The 20,836-nt window shown below is 47.9% G+C and overlaps 1 protein-coding gene across 2 annotated transcripts in view; it reads right to left on the minus strand.

Annotated features, from left to right (window-relative positions):
* The window catches only part of LOC147117641 (phosphatase and actin regulator 1-like), a 698,578-nt gene that overhangs the window by 367,754 nt on the left and 309,988 nt on the right, over positions 1-20,836 (minus strand). Inside the window, exon 4 of one of the 2 annotated variants that reach the window (XM_085988803.1) lies at positions 12,721-12,870. The exons of the other annotated variant lie outside the window; for it this stretch is intronic. Coding sequence (XP_085844929.1) covers positions 12,721-12,870 — 150 coding nt within the window. The remainder of the gene's footprint in view (positions 1-12,720; positions 12,871-20,836) is intronic. 2 annotated transcript variants of the gene reach the window in all.

Raw genomic sequence — 20,836 nt, forward strand, 5'->3', positions numbered from 1 at the left:
CCGCTTCCGCGGATTGAGGATATCTTCGCTTCGTTGTCTGGCGGGAAACACTTCACCAAGATAGACCTGGCGCAGGCGTACTTACAGATGGAAGTTGAGGAAGAGTCACGCCAGTATCTCACGATCAACACGCATAGAGGCTTGTACCGGTATAATAGACTGGTTTTTGGAGTGGCATCGGCTCCAGCAATTTGGCAGAGGGCCATGGAACAGGTATTACAGGGAATTCCAGGCACACAATGTTACCTGGACGATATTCTGATTACAGGAGATGATGACGAGGAACACCTTGCAAATTTGGAACTGGTGCTCACCAGATTGAAAGAATATGGACTTCGAGTTAATCGCCAGAAATGTGAGTTCTTTCAGAAGCGGATCTCGTACTGTGGTCATGTCATTGACCAGGAGGGGCTTCATAAGTCTCCTGACAAGATATCGAAGCTGTTGTGAAGGCTCCCGCTCCGGATAATGTATCCCAGTTGAGGTCGTTCCTAGGGTTGATGAACTATTACCATAAGTTTCTGCCAAATTTATCCATGGTGCTGCACCTGCTGAACGCTCTTTTGCAGAAGGGAGTACCATGGAAGTGGAGCGAGGACTGTAAGAGGGCCTTTCGCAAAAGCAAGGCATTGATCACCTCAGAGGAAGTGTTGGCTCACTTCAACCCAACGCTGCCTATTCGTTTGGCTTGTGATGCTTCTCCATATGGTATTGGGGCAGTACTCTCACACAAGTTGCCAAATGGCCTGGAGAGGCCAGTTGCGTTCGCATCCAGATCATTGACCTCCGCGGAGCGCAACTATGCTCAGATAGATAGGGAGGCTCTCAGCCTTGTGTGGGGAGTAAAGAAGTTTAATCATTACCTGCAGGGCCAAAAGTTTACGCTTCTGACAGACCACCAGCCGTTGGTATCCATTTTTAACCCTAAGAAGGGTGTTTCGGTGATGACAGCACAGAGACTCCAGAGATGGTCCCTTTTCCTAGGGGCACATCAATATCAGATCGAATTCAAAGGTACAAAGCAGCATGGTAATGCTGATGGGCTGTCACGCCTGCCACTACCTACAGAGGAGGAGGCACCGACGGTTGACCCTGTTGAGTTATTTCACTCGACCATCATCGAATGTTTACCAGTCACCAATGCAAGTATTGAAAGAGAAACCAGGAACGACCCGACACTGTCCCGGGTCTACGAAGTGACAGTGAAGGGATGGCCAGCACATGGTGATCCACTGTTACCGGCATTGTCAGCAAGATGAGAACAGCTGTCCGTCTGTCAAGGAACATTGATGTATGGAACAAGGGTGATTATTCCTCCTAAGTTAAGAGAGAGAGTTCTAAAGGAACTGCATGAAGGTCATCTGGGGGGAGTCAAGATGAAAAGCCTTGCTAGGGCATATGTGTGGTGGCCGGGTATCGACCAACAGATAGAGGATCTGACGAAAAGCTGCTCAGGGTGCCAAAAAGTGCAAAATGCACCTCCGATTGCACCGCTGCATCCATGGGAATGGCCTTCAACCCCATGGCAACGTGTACATATTGACTTTGCTGGTCCATTCATGGACTCCATGTTTTTAATTGCGGTGGGCGCACATTCTAAATGGCCAGAAGTGATTAAGATGACTACCACTACCTCGGAAAAGACGATTGCGGTGCTAAGAACGATATTTGCAAGAAATGGATTGCCAGAACAAATATGTTCAGACAACGGACCGCAGTTCGTGTCAGAAGAATTCCAGAAATTCATGAAGAAGAATGGGGTGAAACATTATACCTCTGCCCCATATCATCCGGCTACAAACGGGTTGGCCGAGAGATTTGTACAAACGTTCGAAGGTCAGGTTCCACTACAACACAAGGTGGACAAATTCCTACTGGCATATCGAAACGCCACTCATGCAGTGACAAACCAAAGTCCTGCCATGATGTTCTATAACAGGAGGTTGCGGTCCAGGTTGGACTTGTTAAAACCAAATGTGCGGAGGGAAGTTGAAAACAAACAGTTCCAGCATATAAATAACAAGACCACTCGGCGTTTCGAAATAGGACAACCAGTGTTAGCCCGGGACTATAAAAACGAGAAATGGCAATCTGGAACAATTCGGGCCAGACAAGGACCCCTGATGTACACGGTAGATATTGGTGAAAATGTAACACGGCGTCATGCTGACCAACTGGTAGAATCGAGTACAAGGGTCGAACCCAGGGTTACGGCAGAGACAACCGTGGAAGAAGTTAGTGAACCTGAAGCATCTACCTCAGAAGTGAATGTACCTGAGGATGATGTCCAATCCATAAGAGATCAACTAGATGAGTCACCCCAGCAACGAGAATCAGAGACCCCTGAAAGGCGTTATCCAACTCGAATCAGGAGGCCTCCTCAGAGACTGAATCTTTGAACTGTTTTGCATGAAGTTGTATATATATATATCTACTAGCTGGGGAGCCCCGCGTTGCGAGGGCAATTTTGGGGCGCTTGGTCTCCCTGCCCCTGTGTGTCCCCCCCTCTCCCTGTCATGTCCTCTCCCTGTCCTATCCCTCCCCTCCCCTCCCCTCCTCTCCCTCCCTCCCCTCCTCTCCCTCCCTCCCCTCCCCGTCTCCCTCCCCTCCCCTGTCTCCCTCCCTCCCTCCCTCCCCAACCCCCACCACTCCCCTCTGTCCCTCTCTCCGGCCCCTCCCCCTGCCTAGCACCTGAGGTCCGGAGCTGAGGTCCCCCGCGTATCGCGTGGCTGATGGACGGCCGCTGCGGGCGGGCGGGCGGGCGGCGCATGCGCGGTCAGCGCATGCGCGGTCAGCGCGAGGCGGCCCGCGGGGAGCAGGCAAGACCGCCGGCGTGCCCCGTTGCCGGGGTAACGGGGGCCGTGCGAATGTGTGCCGTCGTCAAGGCGGCCGCGCAACTGGCGGCCTCTTCTTTTTTTTTAACTCATCAGCTCTCCCCCCCCCCCCCGCGATTTCCCGAGGCTCTCCCCCCCCGCGATTTCCCGAGGCTCTCCCCCCCCGCGATTTCCTGTGGCTCTCCCCCCCCCGCGATTTCCCGAGGCTCTCCCCCCTGGCGATTTCCCGAGGCTCTCCCCCCCCCTATTAAATTGTTATTTAATTCCCTAACACATCATTAAAATATTTACCTTACTTCCCTAACACACTGAAAGTGTGGGGAAAAAATAGTGAAAAATCAAGATGGCGGCCACTCACCTCAGTTCAGAAGGATAAGGCCCGCCCACACACGCACCGATTGGTCGACCGGTCAGGTCACCGAAGCGTAGGATTGGTCAACTGTAGGAAGGAACCCGCCGTCCGATTGGGCGACCTCGACGTCACACGGTCGCTAATGAGATGCTAATGAGCGGAAGGCTGAAAGTTTTTCGGATACCGCGGGCGCGGTTTTTGTCCGGCCGAAATGTAAATACGCCTATGACCGGTCCGGAATCGCAAGCTTTCTTTTGAGGCGACGCGCGCGTCGGTACGCTCTGTAACTTTCAAACGTATAGAGAACGGACAGACAGACAGACAGACATCGGGACAGACAGAAGAGCCGCTTTATATATATAGATATGTTATTATGTTATGTTAAATGGGGATATAACTGTTAAGCTAAAAAGGGAGGATTGTGGTGTATGTAACCTGTTCCACCTTAAGAGAACTACCTTAAGAGATGTACTACTTTCTCTTGGCTGCTGTATACTGTAATACCGGTGGTGACCACACCGGTATATAAACGTTGTGTAGGGATTTGCTGGGCAGTTCAGCCCTGACCTCCGAATAGTAAAGACCTGTTAAAGTTATTCTTGTGGTCTGTGTCCAGTGATTTATAATAAGCATAACTGGGACACACAGACTTAACATCTGCCTTCCTGTTTTTGCCACTAAAGTGGATAACCTCGCATTTATCCACATTATACTGCATCTGCCATACATCTGCCCAATCACCCAACCTGTCCAAAGCATTCTGGAGTTTCTCGGCATCCTCCTCACAGCACACACGTCCACCCAGCTTTCTGTCATCTGCAAACTTGGAGATATTACATCTAGTTCCCTCGTCTAGATCATTAATATATATTGTGAATAGCTGGGGTCCTAACACCGATCCCTGCGGTACCCCACTAGTCACTGCCTGCCACTCGGAAAAAGAGCCGTTTATTCCAACTCTTTGCTTCCTGTCTGCCAGCCAGTTCTCTATCCAAGTCAGTACCTTGCCCCCAATCCCTTGTGCTTTAACTTTACATGCTAATCTCTTATGCGGGACCTTGTCGAAAGCCTTCTGAAAGTCCAAATACACCACATCCACTGGTTCTCCGTTATCTATTCTACCAGTTACATCCTCAAAAAATTGCAGTAGATTAGTCAAGCACGATTTACCTTTTGTAAATCCATGTTGACTTTGTCCAATCCTGTCACTGTTTTCCAAGTGCTCTGCTATTACATCTTTTATAATGGACTCTAGCATTTCCCCCACTACCGATGTCAGGCTTACTGGTTTATAATTCCCCGTTTTCTCTCTACCACCTTTTTTGAATAGTGGGGTAACATTAGCTACCCTCCAATCCATGGGAACTGTTCCAGAATCTATAGAATTTTGGGAGATGACCAGCAGTGCATCTACTATTTCTAGGGCCACTTCCTTAAGTACCCTAGGATGTGGATTATCAGGCCCTGGGGATTTATCGGCCTTCAATCCCATCAATTTCCTTAACACCATTTTCCTACAAATATTGATTTCATTCAGTTCCTCCCTCTCATTCGACCCTATGTTCCCCGACATCTCTGGGAGGTTATTTGTGTCCTCCTTTGTGAAGACAGAGCCAAAGATTTAATTGGCCTGCCTTAAAAGGGAGATAGATACTTATTTAGTAACTAAGGGCATTAAATAATATTGAGAAATGGCAGGAAATTAAGATTAGAAGTTAAAGAGCTGGCACAGCTGACAAAATGGCAGAGCAGGCTTAATGGGCAGGAGAAAGCTGTTTTACACAGAGGGTGTGAGGCTGTGGAATTTATTACCAAGGTTATTGATTGAAGCAGCGTCTATGTCAACATTTAATAGATTAAACAGGTGGCTGAAGGTGAGAAAACGGCAGGCACAGAGGATTAGGACTACTACTCATCTGAAGGGTGAACATTAAAATGTTAGGTTAGGCTGAATGACCCATTCCCGTGTTGTAATTTTACGTAAAATGCATGGGATAGTGATGATAGCCAGCAAAGATTTGTTAAAGGCAAGTTTTGTATGTCGAGTTTTTGAACAAGTGACTGATTTTATAGATGAAGGGAGTGCAATAGATAAAGGCTAAAATGCTCCGAGACCTTGCACCATGTGGACCGCTTATCAAAACTCGCAGGTACACTGCCTGTGATGTTCTGTCTATTGACAGAATGGGCAGACAGGTGGCAGATGTAATTTAATGTAACTTTGGGATAAAAAAGAAAGAACTGAGAGTATATATGGAAGGGGTGTTTGGGGCTTCCAGGTGAAACAGCGATTTACTTGTACTTCTTGCAATCTAGTATACTGTATTCGCTGCTCACGATGCGGTCTCCTCTACATTGGGGAGACCAAACGCAGATTGGGTGACCGCTTTGCGGAACACCTCCATTCAGTCCGTAAGGGTGACCCCGAGCTTCCGGTCGCCTGTCATTTTAATTCACCGCCCCATTCCCACTCGGACCTCACCGTCCTTGGCCTCTTGTATTGTTCCACGGAAGCTCACCGTAAACTCGAGGAACAGCACCTCATCTTCCGATTAGGCACTTTACAGCCTTCCGGACTCAATATCGAGTTCAACAATTTCAGACCATAACCTCGGCCCCTATTACATTTTTACTTATATTATTTATCCACACCTTTGTTTTGGCCTTTCCGCACCCCCCCCCATTTCTTTCTTTTTTTTCTCTCTCCCACATGGCAGCTGTCTCCCATTCTGCCAACACATTTCACACCTAATCTAGAGCCGTCTTTTGTCTCCACTAGTCCTATCACCATCTCGTCTCGTTTTGAATACCTCTTAATGGGGGGGAAATTGAGTAAAGCCCCGTTTGGGGCGGCAGCCTCGCCAGGGCGCTAAAAGTAGCGCCCCGGAAGCATTCACGCCCGCCCACCGGAAATTGAGTGGTTGCGCCCCAAAGGGAAGTGTGGCGCTACTGGAGGCGCCCCGCATCCCTCTTGGGGCGCTGTGAGTGAATATCATGTCGCTACATCGCGCTGCGGTATTGCAGGCCTTCCTCCCCTTCTTAAAGAGGAGGAGCCTTGTGCAGCGCGATCTGGGGTCCAACTGGGCCCCCGAGGATCGGGAGTGCAGGCAAAAGAGCCCGGCACCGAAGAGAAGTGCCGGGCTCTTGGAACGCAGCCGGCACTCCGTGGGTGGGGGGGGGGGGGGTTCAAGAGGCTGGGGATGGGAGCGCAGGCAGGTGCTGGCAGGCAGCCAACAACAAAAATTGCCGCCCCACAACTCGCCTTTAATTTGCGCCTCCCCGTCCGGCGGTAAATCAGGGGGCGCTGCCGAATATCGCTGCCGGGGCGTTAGCGGGGCGCTGCGCACACCGATGACGTCATCGGCAGCGGCGCAGCGCTAACGGTTAGCGCCACCACTAACGTCCCGCGGAATTTAGCGGGAGACGTGGGCAGTGCAGCGCCCAGGCGCCAGTTGGCTTAGCGCCCTCTTAAGGTGCTAACGGGTGGCGCAAGCTACTGAATTTCTCCCCCAATGTCTCCTCTTCTCTTTTGTTCTCTCCCAGCCTGGCCTCTTAATCTATTTCATTTCCTGTGCTTCTTTAGTCTTGACAAAGGGTTTTCACCCGAAACGTTGACTCTATTTTCTCTCCACGGATGTTGCCTGGCCTGCTGAGTTTTTCCAGCATTTTCTGTTGTTATTATAAGGAAAAGAGAGTGTGTAGATGGGCAGAAAGCTCCATTAAAAAAATGTTCTTGAACCATACTTTTTAATTCTGGTTTTGCATCTACAACATGCCCTACAAATTGGTTCGCACACTTGCCGGCACGAACTGGGAACAGGGATCAATTCCCACACCTAAGGCCCACCCAATATTGGGCTCCAGGCCTCATTTACAGTAAATTGGCGAGTTGCAGATGCTAATAGGGCATCCCTAGGCAGTTCGCCAGGTAAGACCACTTGAATTTCAGATCACTGCGTCACTGGCAATGGCCCTCAGGTAATTCTTGGGAGAGTGGGGCAACTGGGAGGCAGGTCGAGGCGGCGATCGGGAAGGGGGCGGGAGGCTAGTGATGGCCGGCTGCGGCTTGTGGTTTTAATGTGGAGCCGGGAGGAGCACTCCTGCACCTTTAAAAAAAATGTGTTCCTGGGATGTGGGCATCGCTGGCAATGCCAGCATTTATTGCCCATCCCTAGTTGCCCTTGAGAAGGTGGTGGTGAGCCGCCTTCTTGAACCGCTGCAGTCCATGTGGTGAAGGTACTCCCACAGTGCTGTTAGGTAGAGAGTTCCAGGATTTTGACCCAGCGGCGATGAAGGATCAGCGATATACTTCTAAGTCAGGATGGTGTGTGACTTGGAGGGGAACTTGGAGGTGGCTGTGTTCCCATGCGCCTGCTGCCCTTGTCCTTCTAGGTGGAAGAGGTCGCGGGTTTGGGAGGTGCTGCCGAAGAAGCCTTGGCGAGTTGCTGCAGTGCATCTTGTAGATGGTACACACTGCAGCCACGGTACGCCAGTGGTGAAGGGAGTGAATGTTTAACGTAGTGGAGGGGTTGCCAACCAAGCGGGCTGTTTTGTCCTGGATGGTGTCGAGCTTCATGTGTGTTGTTGGAGCTGCACTCATCCAGGCAAGTGGAGACTATTCCATCACACTCCTGACTTGTGCCTCACGGCTCCATAATCACGTAGTATTTTTTAAAAGCTTTTGGTGGCAGCCTGCAGTGGTCCCTTTAAGGACCGCTGGTTAGACCGCATGTAGACCTGGTTTTTGGCTGCATTTAGAACAAACCAGTCTGCTGAAGGAGGCATCAAACAGGCATTAGGCCCCCTATTTGCATATGCAATCTGTTTCAGGTGTGGGCCCTAGCTGCCTCTTTTGATGCCTATACTAATGGGCTGAATTTTTACCTTGGACTCACGATCGGTGCGGGCGGAGGGAGGAGGGGGCTGTAGATCACGTCGGAAGTTGGAGGGGCACATTTTGCAGTGGCTTTTTAACAAAGCCACTGCAATTGAATCAGACTTCTGGGTTTCCTGACCAATTAACTGGAGCGGGTCCAATGACGCGACTTCAGCTGAGCTATTTAAAGGAGCAATGCACAGATGTCACCTGAAGGTTGGAGGAGGTGGAAGCCATATTGTGACAGGGGCAAAATTGTTTGCGCTATAAAACTTTGACAATACAAAATCCTTAATTATGCAGAGTCAAAGGCAGAAAGCAGCCCTCAGGTTTGGTGATGCCTCCTTGGACATCCTGTACCCTGCTGATGGGAGGAAGAGGCAAGCAGCACTGACCAAAACTGCATGGCTGGAGATACCAGAAGAAGTAAGCAGCAGGACTGTTGGATCCACTGTAGGAAATGTTTTAACGACCTCATGAGGTCAGGAAAGGTGAGTACAATGCCACATTGCCCTACATCCTGATGCGCGTGTCACTCCAACCCCCTCACTCTGTCTTCCTAATCCTACTCCTGGACATCACTCCTCACACCAACCTACCTTGCAGGTCCACCCATCCCTCACTGTCTATGCACTTACTCACATCCCCATCTGACCATCCACCACTGACACTCACCCTCATCTTAATGCCTCTCCATTATAGTCACTCTCAACAGATGTTGCCCATCCATTGTTTACACTCATTCCATGACTCTCACTCAAAGGTCTCTTGTTTCTCTCCTTGCAGGAGACGAGTGCTCAGAACACCTGGGAGAGGCAGCGAACCGGTGGTGGCCCACCAGTAACCATACCGCTGACTTCAGCAGAGGAGGCCCTGGAATTGAGCCGCATTGCGGAGCTGCTGGCGGTGGGAGATGGAGAGATGGGGAGCTCCCAGCTACCTGGTGACAGAAATAAATAGTATACAGCCACATGGCATACAACAGTCACTCATGTTGACTTGATGTCAGCAGCCAGTGAAATATGATCATGTACATAATGGTAACTTAAAACATTCTTATCATAACAGTTCTAATTCATGTCTTTACTCTGCCGGTTCAGCATCTGGCTGCCATATGGGTGCACTGGTGCAACTTAACTAAATAGTGCCGTTATGAGGCTATCCCCGGCCTCCCGGGCAGCAATGTACACTGCTGCTGGTTCCATGTCCACTTCAGGTTCCTTCTCCTTCTCCTCCTCGTGTTCCTCCTCCTCATCCTGCTCCTCCGAAGAGGTGCTGCACCTTGCTCTTTCTGCAGCACCAATCCCCGCTGCTGAGCTTTGTTGTGCAGCGCGCAGCACATGACGATCATTCTGGAGACCCTGGCTGGTGCATATCGAAGGGCTCCTCCAGATCAGTCCAGGCATCTGAATCGCATCTTCAGCATCCCGATTGCTTGCTCTATTAAACATCGTCATCATTTGGCTTTGATTGTCGCACTCTTCGGCCTCATTGCTTGGCCTCCTCAAGAGTGTCATTGGCCATGTCTTCAGTGGATACCCCTTCACAGAAATCACACAGTGCAGATAGAGGCCATTTCGGCCCATCGAGCCTGCACCGACACATATCCCACCCGATCCCCGTAACCCCTACATCAACACATATCCCACCCTATCCCCGTAACCTTGTCTCCAAGCAGCCAGCCAGTAAGTCTGGTCGGAGGTGTGAAGAGCTGAGGGAGGGTGGACTGGTGCAGGATGAATGAATCATCACAGCTCCCTGGGTATCTGGCACACACATGCATGATGATCTTTTAGTGGTTGCAGACAAGCTGCACATTGAGGGAGTGCAAGCCCTTATGGTTCACGAACACTCCTGACTGATCGGGGGTGCCTTGATGGGCACATGTGTGCAGCTGATGATGCCCTGCACCTGTGGGAAGCCAGTCAGAGCTGCAAAGTCGAATGCCCACTCAATCTGAATGGCTTCATCAGTGGCAAAGTGTACACAAGTACCCTTGACTTGTCAAACATGGCGTCGGACACCTGATGAATTTGTGCGCCGCCGACTGCGAGATCCCGCAAATGTCTCCTGCAGATCCCTGGAACGCAACAAAGTTGTGGGCGGTGGTTACTTTGACAGCCACTGGTAAAGCGTGTCCACCAGGTCCACTTGGCAGCAGGTCTTCTTCCAGCAGGTTACAAATGTCTGCCACGACCTGATGCGATCGCCTGAGCCTCCTGAGGCACTGGTGTTCAGTCATGTTCAGGAAGCTGATCCTCTGCCTATATACCGTGTTGGGGGTATCGCCTCCTGCGAGGTGCCCCCCTGTGCTCATCCCCTCTCTCCTGTTGAGTGGCAGGTCTGTGAGGAGAAGACTGCTGCTACTCCTGCTGGTGTTGTTGCTGCTTGGGCTCATCTTGTTCTGAATCTGAGGTCCAAGATGAAACAGCATAAGCAGCACCTATGCTGATCTGATAGATGCCAGGTAAAGTGGAGATCAAAGGCATAACCCTCCAATGTAGTGAGAGTGACTTCCGAAGTTGTTCACCTGCAAACTCCTGAAAGCAAACTCTCAACACAAATGATATCAACAAGAGTCTTTCCTTCAGGCAAGGCAGCAGGTGTAAGGTGTGAGTATTTATGTGATTTTTTTTTTTAACTGTCAATTGTTCAACTCCCACAATGGCCGCTCTGCTCTCGCCTTGCTTTCACTGGCGATGTTCAGCAAGCCCGGGAATCTGGTAGACAGCCAGTAAAAACTGCAACATCAGGTTAAAAAGGCTGTTAATAGCCTCTTAACGAGCTCTAAATGGCTTTAATTAGGTCCCCTGCCTCTCCCGAGTGGGTCTCGGGCGTGCTGACTAACACGCCCTAGTTAAAGGCAGAAACTGGCGGGTTGAAGTCGGCCTCCCGACGCACTGTCAATTTCAGCGCTTTTTACTGCCCACCCGCTCGCAACCCACACATTCTTCAAAGTATAAATTCAGCCTAATATGTCAGGATGGACACTTCCGGCTGAGAATGTGCATGCCCAGCATATTGGATGCGTTGGTGCCCATTTTATGCTTGTAAAACGAGTGCACCATTATCGAATTTCGAGGTCTATGTGTTTTAAACCTTCTGTACTATGGGAGGATCCACTCAGGCTGGAAGGTGACTCCTCTCTTTAAGTCACAGTGCTGAGACTCGTTGGCAGGTCCTGCAATACCTGGTATAACGGCTTGTGTGAGGCCAGCAGTTTTACTTTCATGACTGGGCTCCTAAAGTTCTCATCTGTGCCTTCCTCAACAGAGCTGTCCAAAACTAGGGGCGATAAATATAAAATAGTCACTAATAAATCCAATGAAAAATTCAGGTGAAACTTCTTTACTCAGAGAGTGGTGAGAATGTGGATCTCGCTAGCACATGGCGTGGTTCAGGCGAATAGCATAGATGCAATTAAGGGGAAGCTAGATAAGTACATGAGGGAGAAAGGAATAGAAGGATATACTGATAGGGTGAGATGAAGTAACGTGGGAGGAGGCTTCAGTGGACCATACACACCGGCATAGACTTGTTAGGCCGAATGGCCTGTTTCTGCGCTGTAAAATTCTATGTAATTCTATGTAGCTGGAAGAGCATTTTGCCCTTTGATGAACAGTCTCCTATTACAGGAAACTTTGGTTTATCCGGAGGTTGTATGTCCGGAAACCTCGATCTAACGGCAGAAATCAGCAGCCATTTTGTTAGGTTTTTTTTCTTTTTTTTTCTTCTCCTAGCATTTTTTTAAACAGTCAGTCTCTGGAAAGCCTCTCTGAAGCTGTTGCTAAGCTACAGAGATGCTTCCAAGGTACGAGCCGACTGTTTACAAGCTGTTGCTAAGCAACAGTGTTTGTTGTCAAATACGGAGATCAAAACCTCCGTATCCTTCAACATTAGCGCTGGTCTGTCCGGAAGTTTTCATAGATCGGCATCACGCCGGTCCCGTCGGTGCCGGATATCGCGAAGTTTCCTGTACTAGTAGCTACTGTTGCTCTGTGGTGCCGGGTGTTTCACCAAGTGCAGACTCCACTGGCTCACTATCTAATCCACTTTAGGGAACCTGGCAGCCATTAGGAAGGTTCAGGCAGCCACTCTCTGTATAGCTTTAAAGCTATCAAATAAGCTGGTCAGTCAGAACAATACTGAATTGGGAGCTAATCAGAACTAAAAAGCTTCATATAACTGCTGTCAAATTCTTTGACTCCGCCCTTGGTTTTCAGCATAAATCCTCACTTTGCTCCTGCTGATATGAAACTGGCAGTGAATGAATATACTTCAAACTGAGTTTGTGTTGGAGAAATGGGCCAAATCACTGCTGGTTCCCTGCACCCTGCAAAACAACATAATTAAACACTGTTCTGCTGCGGGAGCAGTGTGTGAGAGACACAGCTGAATCAGTCTGCATCAATAATAAAAGGAGAATTTATTTAAATTTTATCAATACTTCTGAGCTGAGTTCAGAATAAACAGGGTACACCTTTGTGGTAGCTTCCTCTGTTTATAAAGCTAGCACAATTTGCAATGCTAAGAATAGAGTGTACGGAATCTTCCTGGAAGCTTTAGGATTAAGAAAGATGCACTAAGAGCTTCCTGCAAATGACAATCTGGTGTGATATTACAGGAAAGGTTTGATTCTCTTGCGAGACAAATCCCACCTGGCTTGTCCGTTGACTCTGTACATGGGACTGCATCGTCTGCTACGGCTGCACCTGACACTGGTTCAGGCTCCACTTCCTCCGGCTGTGACGTCTGGACTTGACCGTTCTCTATTACCTCTTCTTCATTATGTACTGGCACATCTCCATCTGAAACCAGAAGGATCAGGTCAGTGGACTGAGCAGAGACAGCCATGGTGAAATGATCCAACAGCAGGCACGCTAACTGCATTAAAAGGAAACTAATTGTACAAATAGATAATGATATCATTGGTAAAAGGTTGGGGGTTAAATTCGGGAGTGCTCACTTTTGGGTACCCCCGCCAAGCACTAGTGCCCCGCACACAAATGGTGAGGTCCAAGAAGCCTCAGATTTTGGGCCTCAAAACACATCATAATGATGATGGCACTGCGGTATAAAGCTGCACAGGTAAGTGCTCGGGTCGGATTGTGGGGGGCAGGGGGGTTTGGTGGGCCGTGGAAGCTACAATCAGGAGTCAGGGAGACATTGGGAGCTGTGGGGAAGGATCAGGGAGGATTCAAGTGTCGGGGCCCTGGAGTTCGGGGCCAGGTGGAGGGAGGGAGATCTCGGGACCAGGAGTGACAGCTATTTTGATAAGTACCTAGAATCATAGAATGGTTACAGCACAGAAGGAGGCCATTCAGTGCGTCGAGCCCAAGCTGGCTCTCTGCAAGAGCACTTCAGCTAGTCTCGCTCCCCTGCCCTTTCCACGTTGCCCTGCAAATCTTTTTCCTTCAGGTACTTATCCAATTCCCTTTTGAAAGCCATGACTGAATCGCCTCCACCACCCTTTCAGGCAGTGCATTCTAGATCCTAATCACTCGCTGCGTGAAAAAGTTTTTCCTCATGTCGCCTTTGGTTCTTTTGCCAATCACCTTAAATCTGTGTCCTCTGGTTCTTGACCCTTCTGCCAATGGGAACAGTTTCTCTCTATCTACTCTGTCTAGACCCCCCATGATTTTGAACACCTCTATCAAATCTCCTCTCAATCTTCTCTGCTCCAAGGAGAACAACCCCAGCTTCTCTAGTCTATCCACGTAACTGAAGTCCCTCATCCCTGGAATCATTCTCGTAAGTCTTTTCTGCATCCTCTCTAAGGCCTTCACATCCTTCCTAAAGTGCAGTGCCCAGAATTGGACACAATACTCCAGTTGAGGCTGTACCAGTGTTTTACAAAGGTTCATCATAACTTCCTTGCTTTTGTACTCTATACCTCTATTTATGAAGACCAGGATCCTGTATGCTTTTTTAACTGCTTTCTCAACCTGCCCTGCCACCTTCAATGATTTGTGCACATATACCCCCAGGTCTCTCTGTTCATGCACCCCCTTAGGATTGTACCCTTTAGTTTATATTGCCTCTCCTCGTTCTTCCTACCAAAATGTATCACTTTGCGCTTTTCTGCATTAATTTTCATCTGCCACGTGTCCGCCCATTCCACCAGCCTGTCTATGTCTTCTTGAAATCTATCACTATCCTCCTCATTGTTCACTATACTTCCAAGTTTTGTGTCATTTTTTTTACTTATGTGATGTTTAGGCTTGGTTTTCTCCCAGGCAGCCAGGCAAACCAATGTTGCTCTCCTGTCGAATGGGAGTGCTAACTTGCAAAATTTATTGCATAACAGCATGAGCAAATGTTACCACCTAAAAAGAGGTCCTCTCCTCCATGTTGGTTATGATGAATGTGACCATTTTTCTGCTTCAACTTTAACTGGTGGGGTATTGCACCATTCACAGCTGATCCCATTTAAGAACAATCCTGTTAACTTCCACCAGTGCTGCATACACTGCCTGCAAGCCTGTTTATCAGACCCAAACATTCACCCACTCAAATGTTTCACTTTCTGTGATTTGAAATTCCCATTCTTATTTTGAATAATTTGTCCTCCTCAGTTTTGATTCTCACACAAGCTTGTTTTATATTATCCACATTTTAGTACAGAAGAACTAGATTGGTATCTTTCAGGGGCAATCCACCAGTTTCAGCTGTGCAATCTGTAGCCACAGCAACAACCAGCAAGTAGTCAGTGATGCAGAGTGGTAAAGAATATGAACAGTTCTGCCAGTCGATGTGGGATAACAGTGCCATAAACAAATTGTTCACTCACACTTCTCAAGGTTTTCTAATAATTTCAATTGTCCCGTTAGGAGCAGGCCAAGTAAAAATTAATTTCGTCTTTTTAAGGTAGGAATTTCCTAGTTCTTAGAGTCAAATGTATGGTCACACATTGGGCACTATTGTAACACCTTTGCTGCTAAGTTAGAAGGTTAAGAGTTCCAGTCCCACTCCAGGACTTGGGCACATTAATTATGCTGACAACCAGTGCCGTCTTTCAGGTCAGATGTGGTGTTAAACAGGTCTTGTCTTCCTGTTTATGTGGATGTAAAGGATCCTATTATACTAGCCAAAGAAGAGCAGGAAGTCCGACCAACACTTCTCATCAACCAACACCATCAAAAACGCATTGATTGACGATTCATCTCCCTTGTTGTTTGTAGGACCTTGCTGTACACAAATTGGCTGTTTGCCTATAAAACAACAGTGACTGTAATTCAATGTATGTCAAGTATACTTTGGGATGTCCCTAGTTCTTTCTTTAATACTACAAGGTGTACACTTAATACTGTCTCTAGCTACTCTTTGTTGCAATGTTTCATGTGTTAAGGAAGCTGGTAAGATAGATATTTTGTAAAGAACTCCCCTCTTGCAAAGTATGATCAAAATTAGAAGAGAGAAACAAATATTAATGCTTTAATTAAAGTTTATCTATCTTTCTAAGACTATCTGACACTTTGGCCAGACAGTAACAATTTTGAAGCCTTACGATGAATTCAGGTTTGTGCAGCACCACCCACCCACCCCCCCCATCTCTGTCAGTGACGCTCATAGCTGTGTTGGTGACTAATACACTACATCACATCTGCTACCTGGTCCTTCACATGTTACTGCAGTCAGCCTATGGAGAGAGAAACAAAGTTAATGTATCAGTTTGATGACCTTTCATCAATTCTGATGTTTCTTTGTTTCTCTCTCCACAGATGTTGCCTGACCTGCTGAGTACTTCCAGCATTTTCTGTTTTTATTTCAGTAATCCAGTACCTGAACCAGCAAAGTCCGAGTACTCCAAGGTGCTGTGGACAATTTGCCAAAGTGTATACCAAATCAGGTACAGAAAGAGAAATAAAGAGAGGGAAAGAAAGATTGGATTTAGGGAGAGAGAAAAAAAGAGACAGAAAGGAAAAGAACATTTTTTTTAACATTTTAAAATCTCCCAACAATTAAAACCTACAGGAATGAGACTCCACACTTGTAATAGTTAATTTTCAGTGTCAGAGGTTGACACTGGCAGTAATTACCACTTCTCACGTTGTTAAAAGGGTGCTTAGACTGAAATGGACAAGACTTAACTTTCTGTGGCAAGTTTAGTTCATATCTACTGCGCAAATACAGCAACCTAATGGCATTTAGTACATTTCAATGGTGAGGCTGACAGCGAGATGCAGTTTTCGCAAAGCTAATGGCAAAGTGGTCCATCTCGGACAACAACTTTTGGATTTCTGCATTTAACCGTGCATCTGCCCTCGCCTGAAGTTGCTGTAGCATTTGTGCATAAGTAACAGCGAGCACCATTAAGCTCACTGTTATTTTAACATGAAATTATGGGCATTAACAACTGTGTTAACGTAATGCAAACAGGAATTTGATAAAACACAGACTGTACTCCAAATACAAATTAAACTCCATTATCACAGGACTGGCCCTCTCACCTTGGCTTTCTCTTTCAGTCTGTGTAAATTTAACAGGATTCTGCAAAGTGAACACACTGCCCTCCAGGAAATCCAAAAATAGCCTTCTAATTTTTTTGAACCAATGGAGCAGAATTTTGAGTGGGAGGTGATCATACTCACGCAATTAAATTAGGGCAAATTCTTTTTCAATCTTAAATAAAAACAGAAAAAGCACGCATTAAGAGAATAGAAGTCGAGGTGTTGGATATAAACTCCTCATCAGAACTGGAAGATATTACAGAGGAACAGTATTTAAAAACAGACAAGGGAAAGGGGGAATGGATCCCCATCTCCCCCCACCCTTGTCACACACACACAATCAAAACACACACAGGAAAAGAAATAGAATGACCAGCTTAAGTGGAGAACAGGTAAATGGCAGAAGTAATACTCGTCAGACAAAAGGAGGAATAATGAGAGAAATCAAAGCAAGAAAAGACATATATGAGACACAGAGAATGTATGACTAGGTAAAGGGGGATAGGTAGGTAGAAAGAGAAGCAAGAAATACTCACGTAGGCTCGAGTGGCCCAGGAGTACGGTGGAACAAAAATGTAGGTAGACACCAAGGGCTGGATTTTCATTCAGGTGCGGGTTGGTGTCGTGTTATCCGCATTTCGTGTTATCCACACGAATCTAAATGGATGTGGGAGATTGATGCAATTTTAACTTAATTGTCCAATTGATTTCCAACGTGCGGGAACCCTTGGCAAATGAGTTTCTCCTGACTGAAAGTTGCCTCCGATGACGTCATCATTGCTGCTGCATTTAAGGTCTACAGCAAGCCTTGCTTCTTCTGCAGACTGCCAAGCTTTTTGATTGTGGAGTGAGAGGGACCTGGAGGCACCATGAGCAGTGGGAGACCCAGATCAGCTCCTCGTTTTGACGAGGTGGCCTTGCAGGCTTTAGTAGATGGGGCTGCAGCCAACAGGGATGTGCTCTTCCCTTCTACAGGGAGGAAGAGGCCTCCCAAGCAGACCAAAGCAGTGTGGATGCAGGTGGCTGAGGAGGTCAACTCCTTGGGAGTCACCCGCAGCACTTGGATTCAGTGCCGCAAGAGATTTCGCGACCTTCTCCGCACTTGAAAAGTGAGTATGATTTTCCCATCACCCTCAATCTGATCCCCATTGCCTTTCCTTACCAGCACTCAGCTTCAGCAATCTCTTCCTCCACATCCCACTTGACACTGGCATCCATGCACCCTTACCCATTCCCTTTCTTTCTATGGTCACATTCACATAACTATTCGACTATGCAGCCCTCACACTCCCTATCACTCTGATGCTTTGCAAACAACTGACAACACACAGGAGGGCCCTTGGTCTTGCCACCTCACTCCATCTTTGTCTCCTTCTAAGTATCGATGCTATGGAATCTCTACACTCACTCCTTCCTTCTCACTTTGTTGCAGCATTGCGTAGATGTCACTCACTACCTCTTGCGAAAGTCGGAGCTGCCTTTGGCATTGCTGCTCAGACGTTGAGGTAGCTGACCCTGTGTCTGTAGACCCTGTTTGGGGGGTATCTCCTGCGCCGACTGGCTTCCAAGCGCTGGCCCCTTCTGGCCTGTGCAGCTTCAGGTGGGTGAGCAGCAGCCTGGCGCTCCTGTTGCTGCTGCTGCTGTTGGTGCTGCTGTTGTTCCTGGTTCTGCTGGTGCCGCGGCTGGTGCTCGAGCTCATCTAATGCCCAGAAGGGAAGGAAATAAATGGCTCCCATGCTTCTGGTATATGCCTCAGTTGAGGAAGCGCTCAGTGAGGGTGGCAAGGGGGGTTTCCCAGGAGGTCACACTGGAGATGGGTGTCAGGCTCCAAACTTCTACAGCTATGGTTATGCCTTCTAAAAGATCCCCCAGATCTGAGACAACAAAGTCCTGCCACCTGCAAATAATGGCTGATCAAATCTCCTCTTTAATGGTTGACCTGCAGCTGATAGTCAGCAATCCAATAGTGCTTCCGCCAGGTTTCACTATCATGTTTCCCACCAGGTGTGTTTCACGTGGGAAAAGGGTTAAATTCGCAAGGGCCTTTCAACATAGGATTATAGAGGCTATTTAGTGCTTGTTAAGGGCCTTAACGACCTATCCCGCCTGTTGGAGGCGGGACAGAGTTGGGACCATTAGACACGACTGAGTTAAAGTTGCTCGGAGTCGGGAACCAGGCGTGGGGGGGTCCCGACTGCCAGTTTTCGCAATTTTAACGCCCCGCACGCCTCCAAACATGCCTCCACGGCCCAATAAAAATCCTGGCCCAAGGGTGCAGACCACCCACCATCAGTGTTCCGACAGGTGGTCCCCAGCCACCAACCCACTTCTTGCCCCATCCCCAGAAATGCCAGCACACTCATCTTACATTGCCAGCACCAGCTGCTGGAGGGAAAATGGGAGCAATAATTAAGGACTGAAGTTGTTAAAGTCAATATTAAGGGAAGAGGGCTGCAAAGTGCCCAGTAGAAAGATGAGGCGCTGTTCTTCGAGCTCCCAATGACATAATCGTACCCGATCTGCAGACTTAAAGAGGGACCCCACTGTCATGCTGCAGGTGTTCCGCTCACCTGCTCAAAAGAGCAGGATAAGATTGGGGCATGGCGGGAAGGTAACGGGACCAGAGGGAGTAAGTGACTGGCCTCATTTTAACTGCCTACCCACCCAGTTTCCACCAGGCTGGGGGAGTTAAAATTGGGGCCAAAGAGTTTTTGTTAGGTAAGGACATCGAGGGATATGGTGCAAAGGCAGGCAAATGGGGTTGAGGTACAGATCAGCCATGATCTAGCTGAATTGCAGAACAGGCTCAAGGCTGAATGGCCTAATCTATGTTCTTAAGAAGAGGAAGGGCCTCAGACCATCCTGATGGGAGAACATAGAGGGACCGGGCGTACCTCCGTAATCAAAAGGAGATGGCCAGGGCCAGAAACCTGGAATTTGTTAATGTGGCAGTGGCAATTAGATGCTGGTAGATGGGGAGAGACTGGATAAGGGGGAAAAATAGAGTTGAGATGAGAAGAAATGAGTTTAGTGGGATAGCAGCAGGCAGAAAGAATGGTTTGACCAGGAAGTCCCATTTGTGGATTTTGCTGAGGAGGTAGATGCAGGTTGCACACAGTTGTGCAACTAAGAGGTTGGAAGCCATGGGAGAAAGATGTCTAGTGGAGATGAGGTCAGTGACATTCTGGGAAATTATAATTTTGTTTTCAGTAGTGTGGCGGTGGTCCGGGGGAGGTAGGAGGAGTTATCAGAGAGTTGGAATTCAGCCTCCGCAAGAACATAAGAAATAGAATCTGGAGTAGGCCATTTGGCCCTTCGAGCCTGCTCCGCCATTCACCAAGATCATGACTGATCTTCTACCACAACTCCACCTTCCCGCACTATCCCCATATCCCTCGATTCCCTTAGTTCCCAAAAATTTATCGAGCTCTGTCCTGAATATACTCAATCACTGAGCATCCACAGCTCTCTGGGGTAGAGAATTCCAAAGATTCACAACCCTTTGAGTGAAGAAATTTCTCCTCATCTCAGTCCTAAATGGCCGAGCCCTTATTCTGAGACTGTGACCCCGTCTTCTAGATTCCCCAGCCAGGGTAAACATTTTCTCAGCATTAACCCTATCAAGCCCTGTAAGAATTTTATATGTTTCAATTAGATCACCTCTCATTCTTCTAAACTCTAGGGAATATAGGCCTAGTCTACTCAATCTCTCCTCATAAGGAAATCCCCTCATCCCAGGAACCAGTCTAGTGAACCTTCATTGCACTCCCACTAAGGCAAGTATGTCTTTCCTTAGGTAAGGAGACCAGAACTGTACACAGTACTCCAGGTGTGGCCTCACCAATGCCCTGTATAATTGTAGTAAGATTTCTTTACTCTTATACTCTAATCCCTTAGTAATAAAAGTTAACATACCATTTGCTTTCCTAATTGCTTGCTGTACCTGCCTGTTAACTTTCTGTGATTCATGTACAAGGACACACAGATCCCTCTGAATGCAAACATTTCCCAGTCTCTCACCATTCAAAAAATATTCTGCTTTTTTGTATTTTCCTACCAAAGTGGATAACTTCATACTTCGCCACATTGTATTCCATTTGCCATATTCTCGCCCACTCAGTCAATCTGTCTATATCTCTCTGCAGCCTCTTTGTATCCTCCTCACAGCTTACTTTCCCACCTAACTTTGTATCATCAGCAAACTTGAAAAGTTACGCTCAGTCCCTTCATCTAAGTCATTAATATAGATTGTTATTAGCTGAGGCCCAAGCACTGATCCTTGCTCTACCCCGCTAGTTACAGCCTGCCAACCCGAAAAAAGTCT

This window comes from Somniosus microcephalus, chromosome 5 (assembly GCF_052327205.1).
Source record: "Somniosus microcephalus isolate GS21.2 chromosome 5, FLI_Smic_1.0, whole genome shotgun sequence".
Classification (NCBI taxonomy): domain Eukaryota; kingdom Metazoa; phylum Chordata; class Chondrichthyes; order Squaliformes; family Somniosidae; genus Somniosus; species Somniosus microcephalus.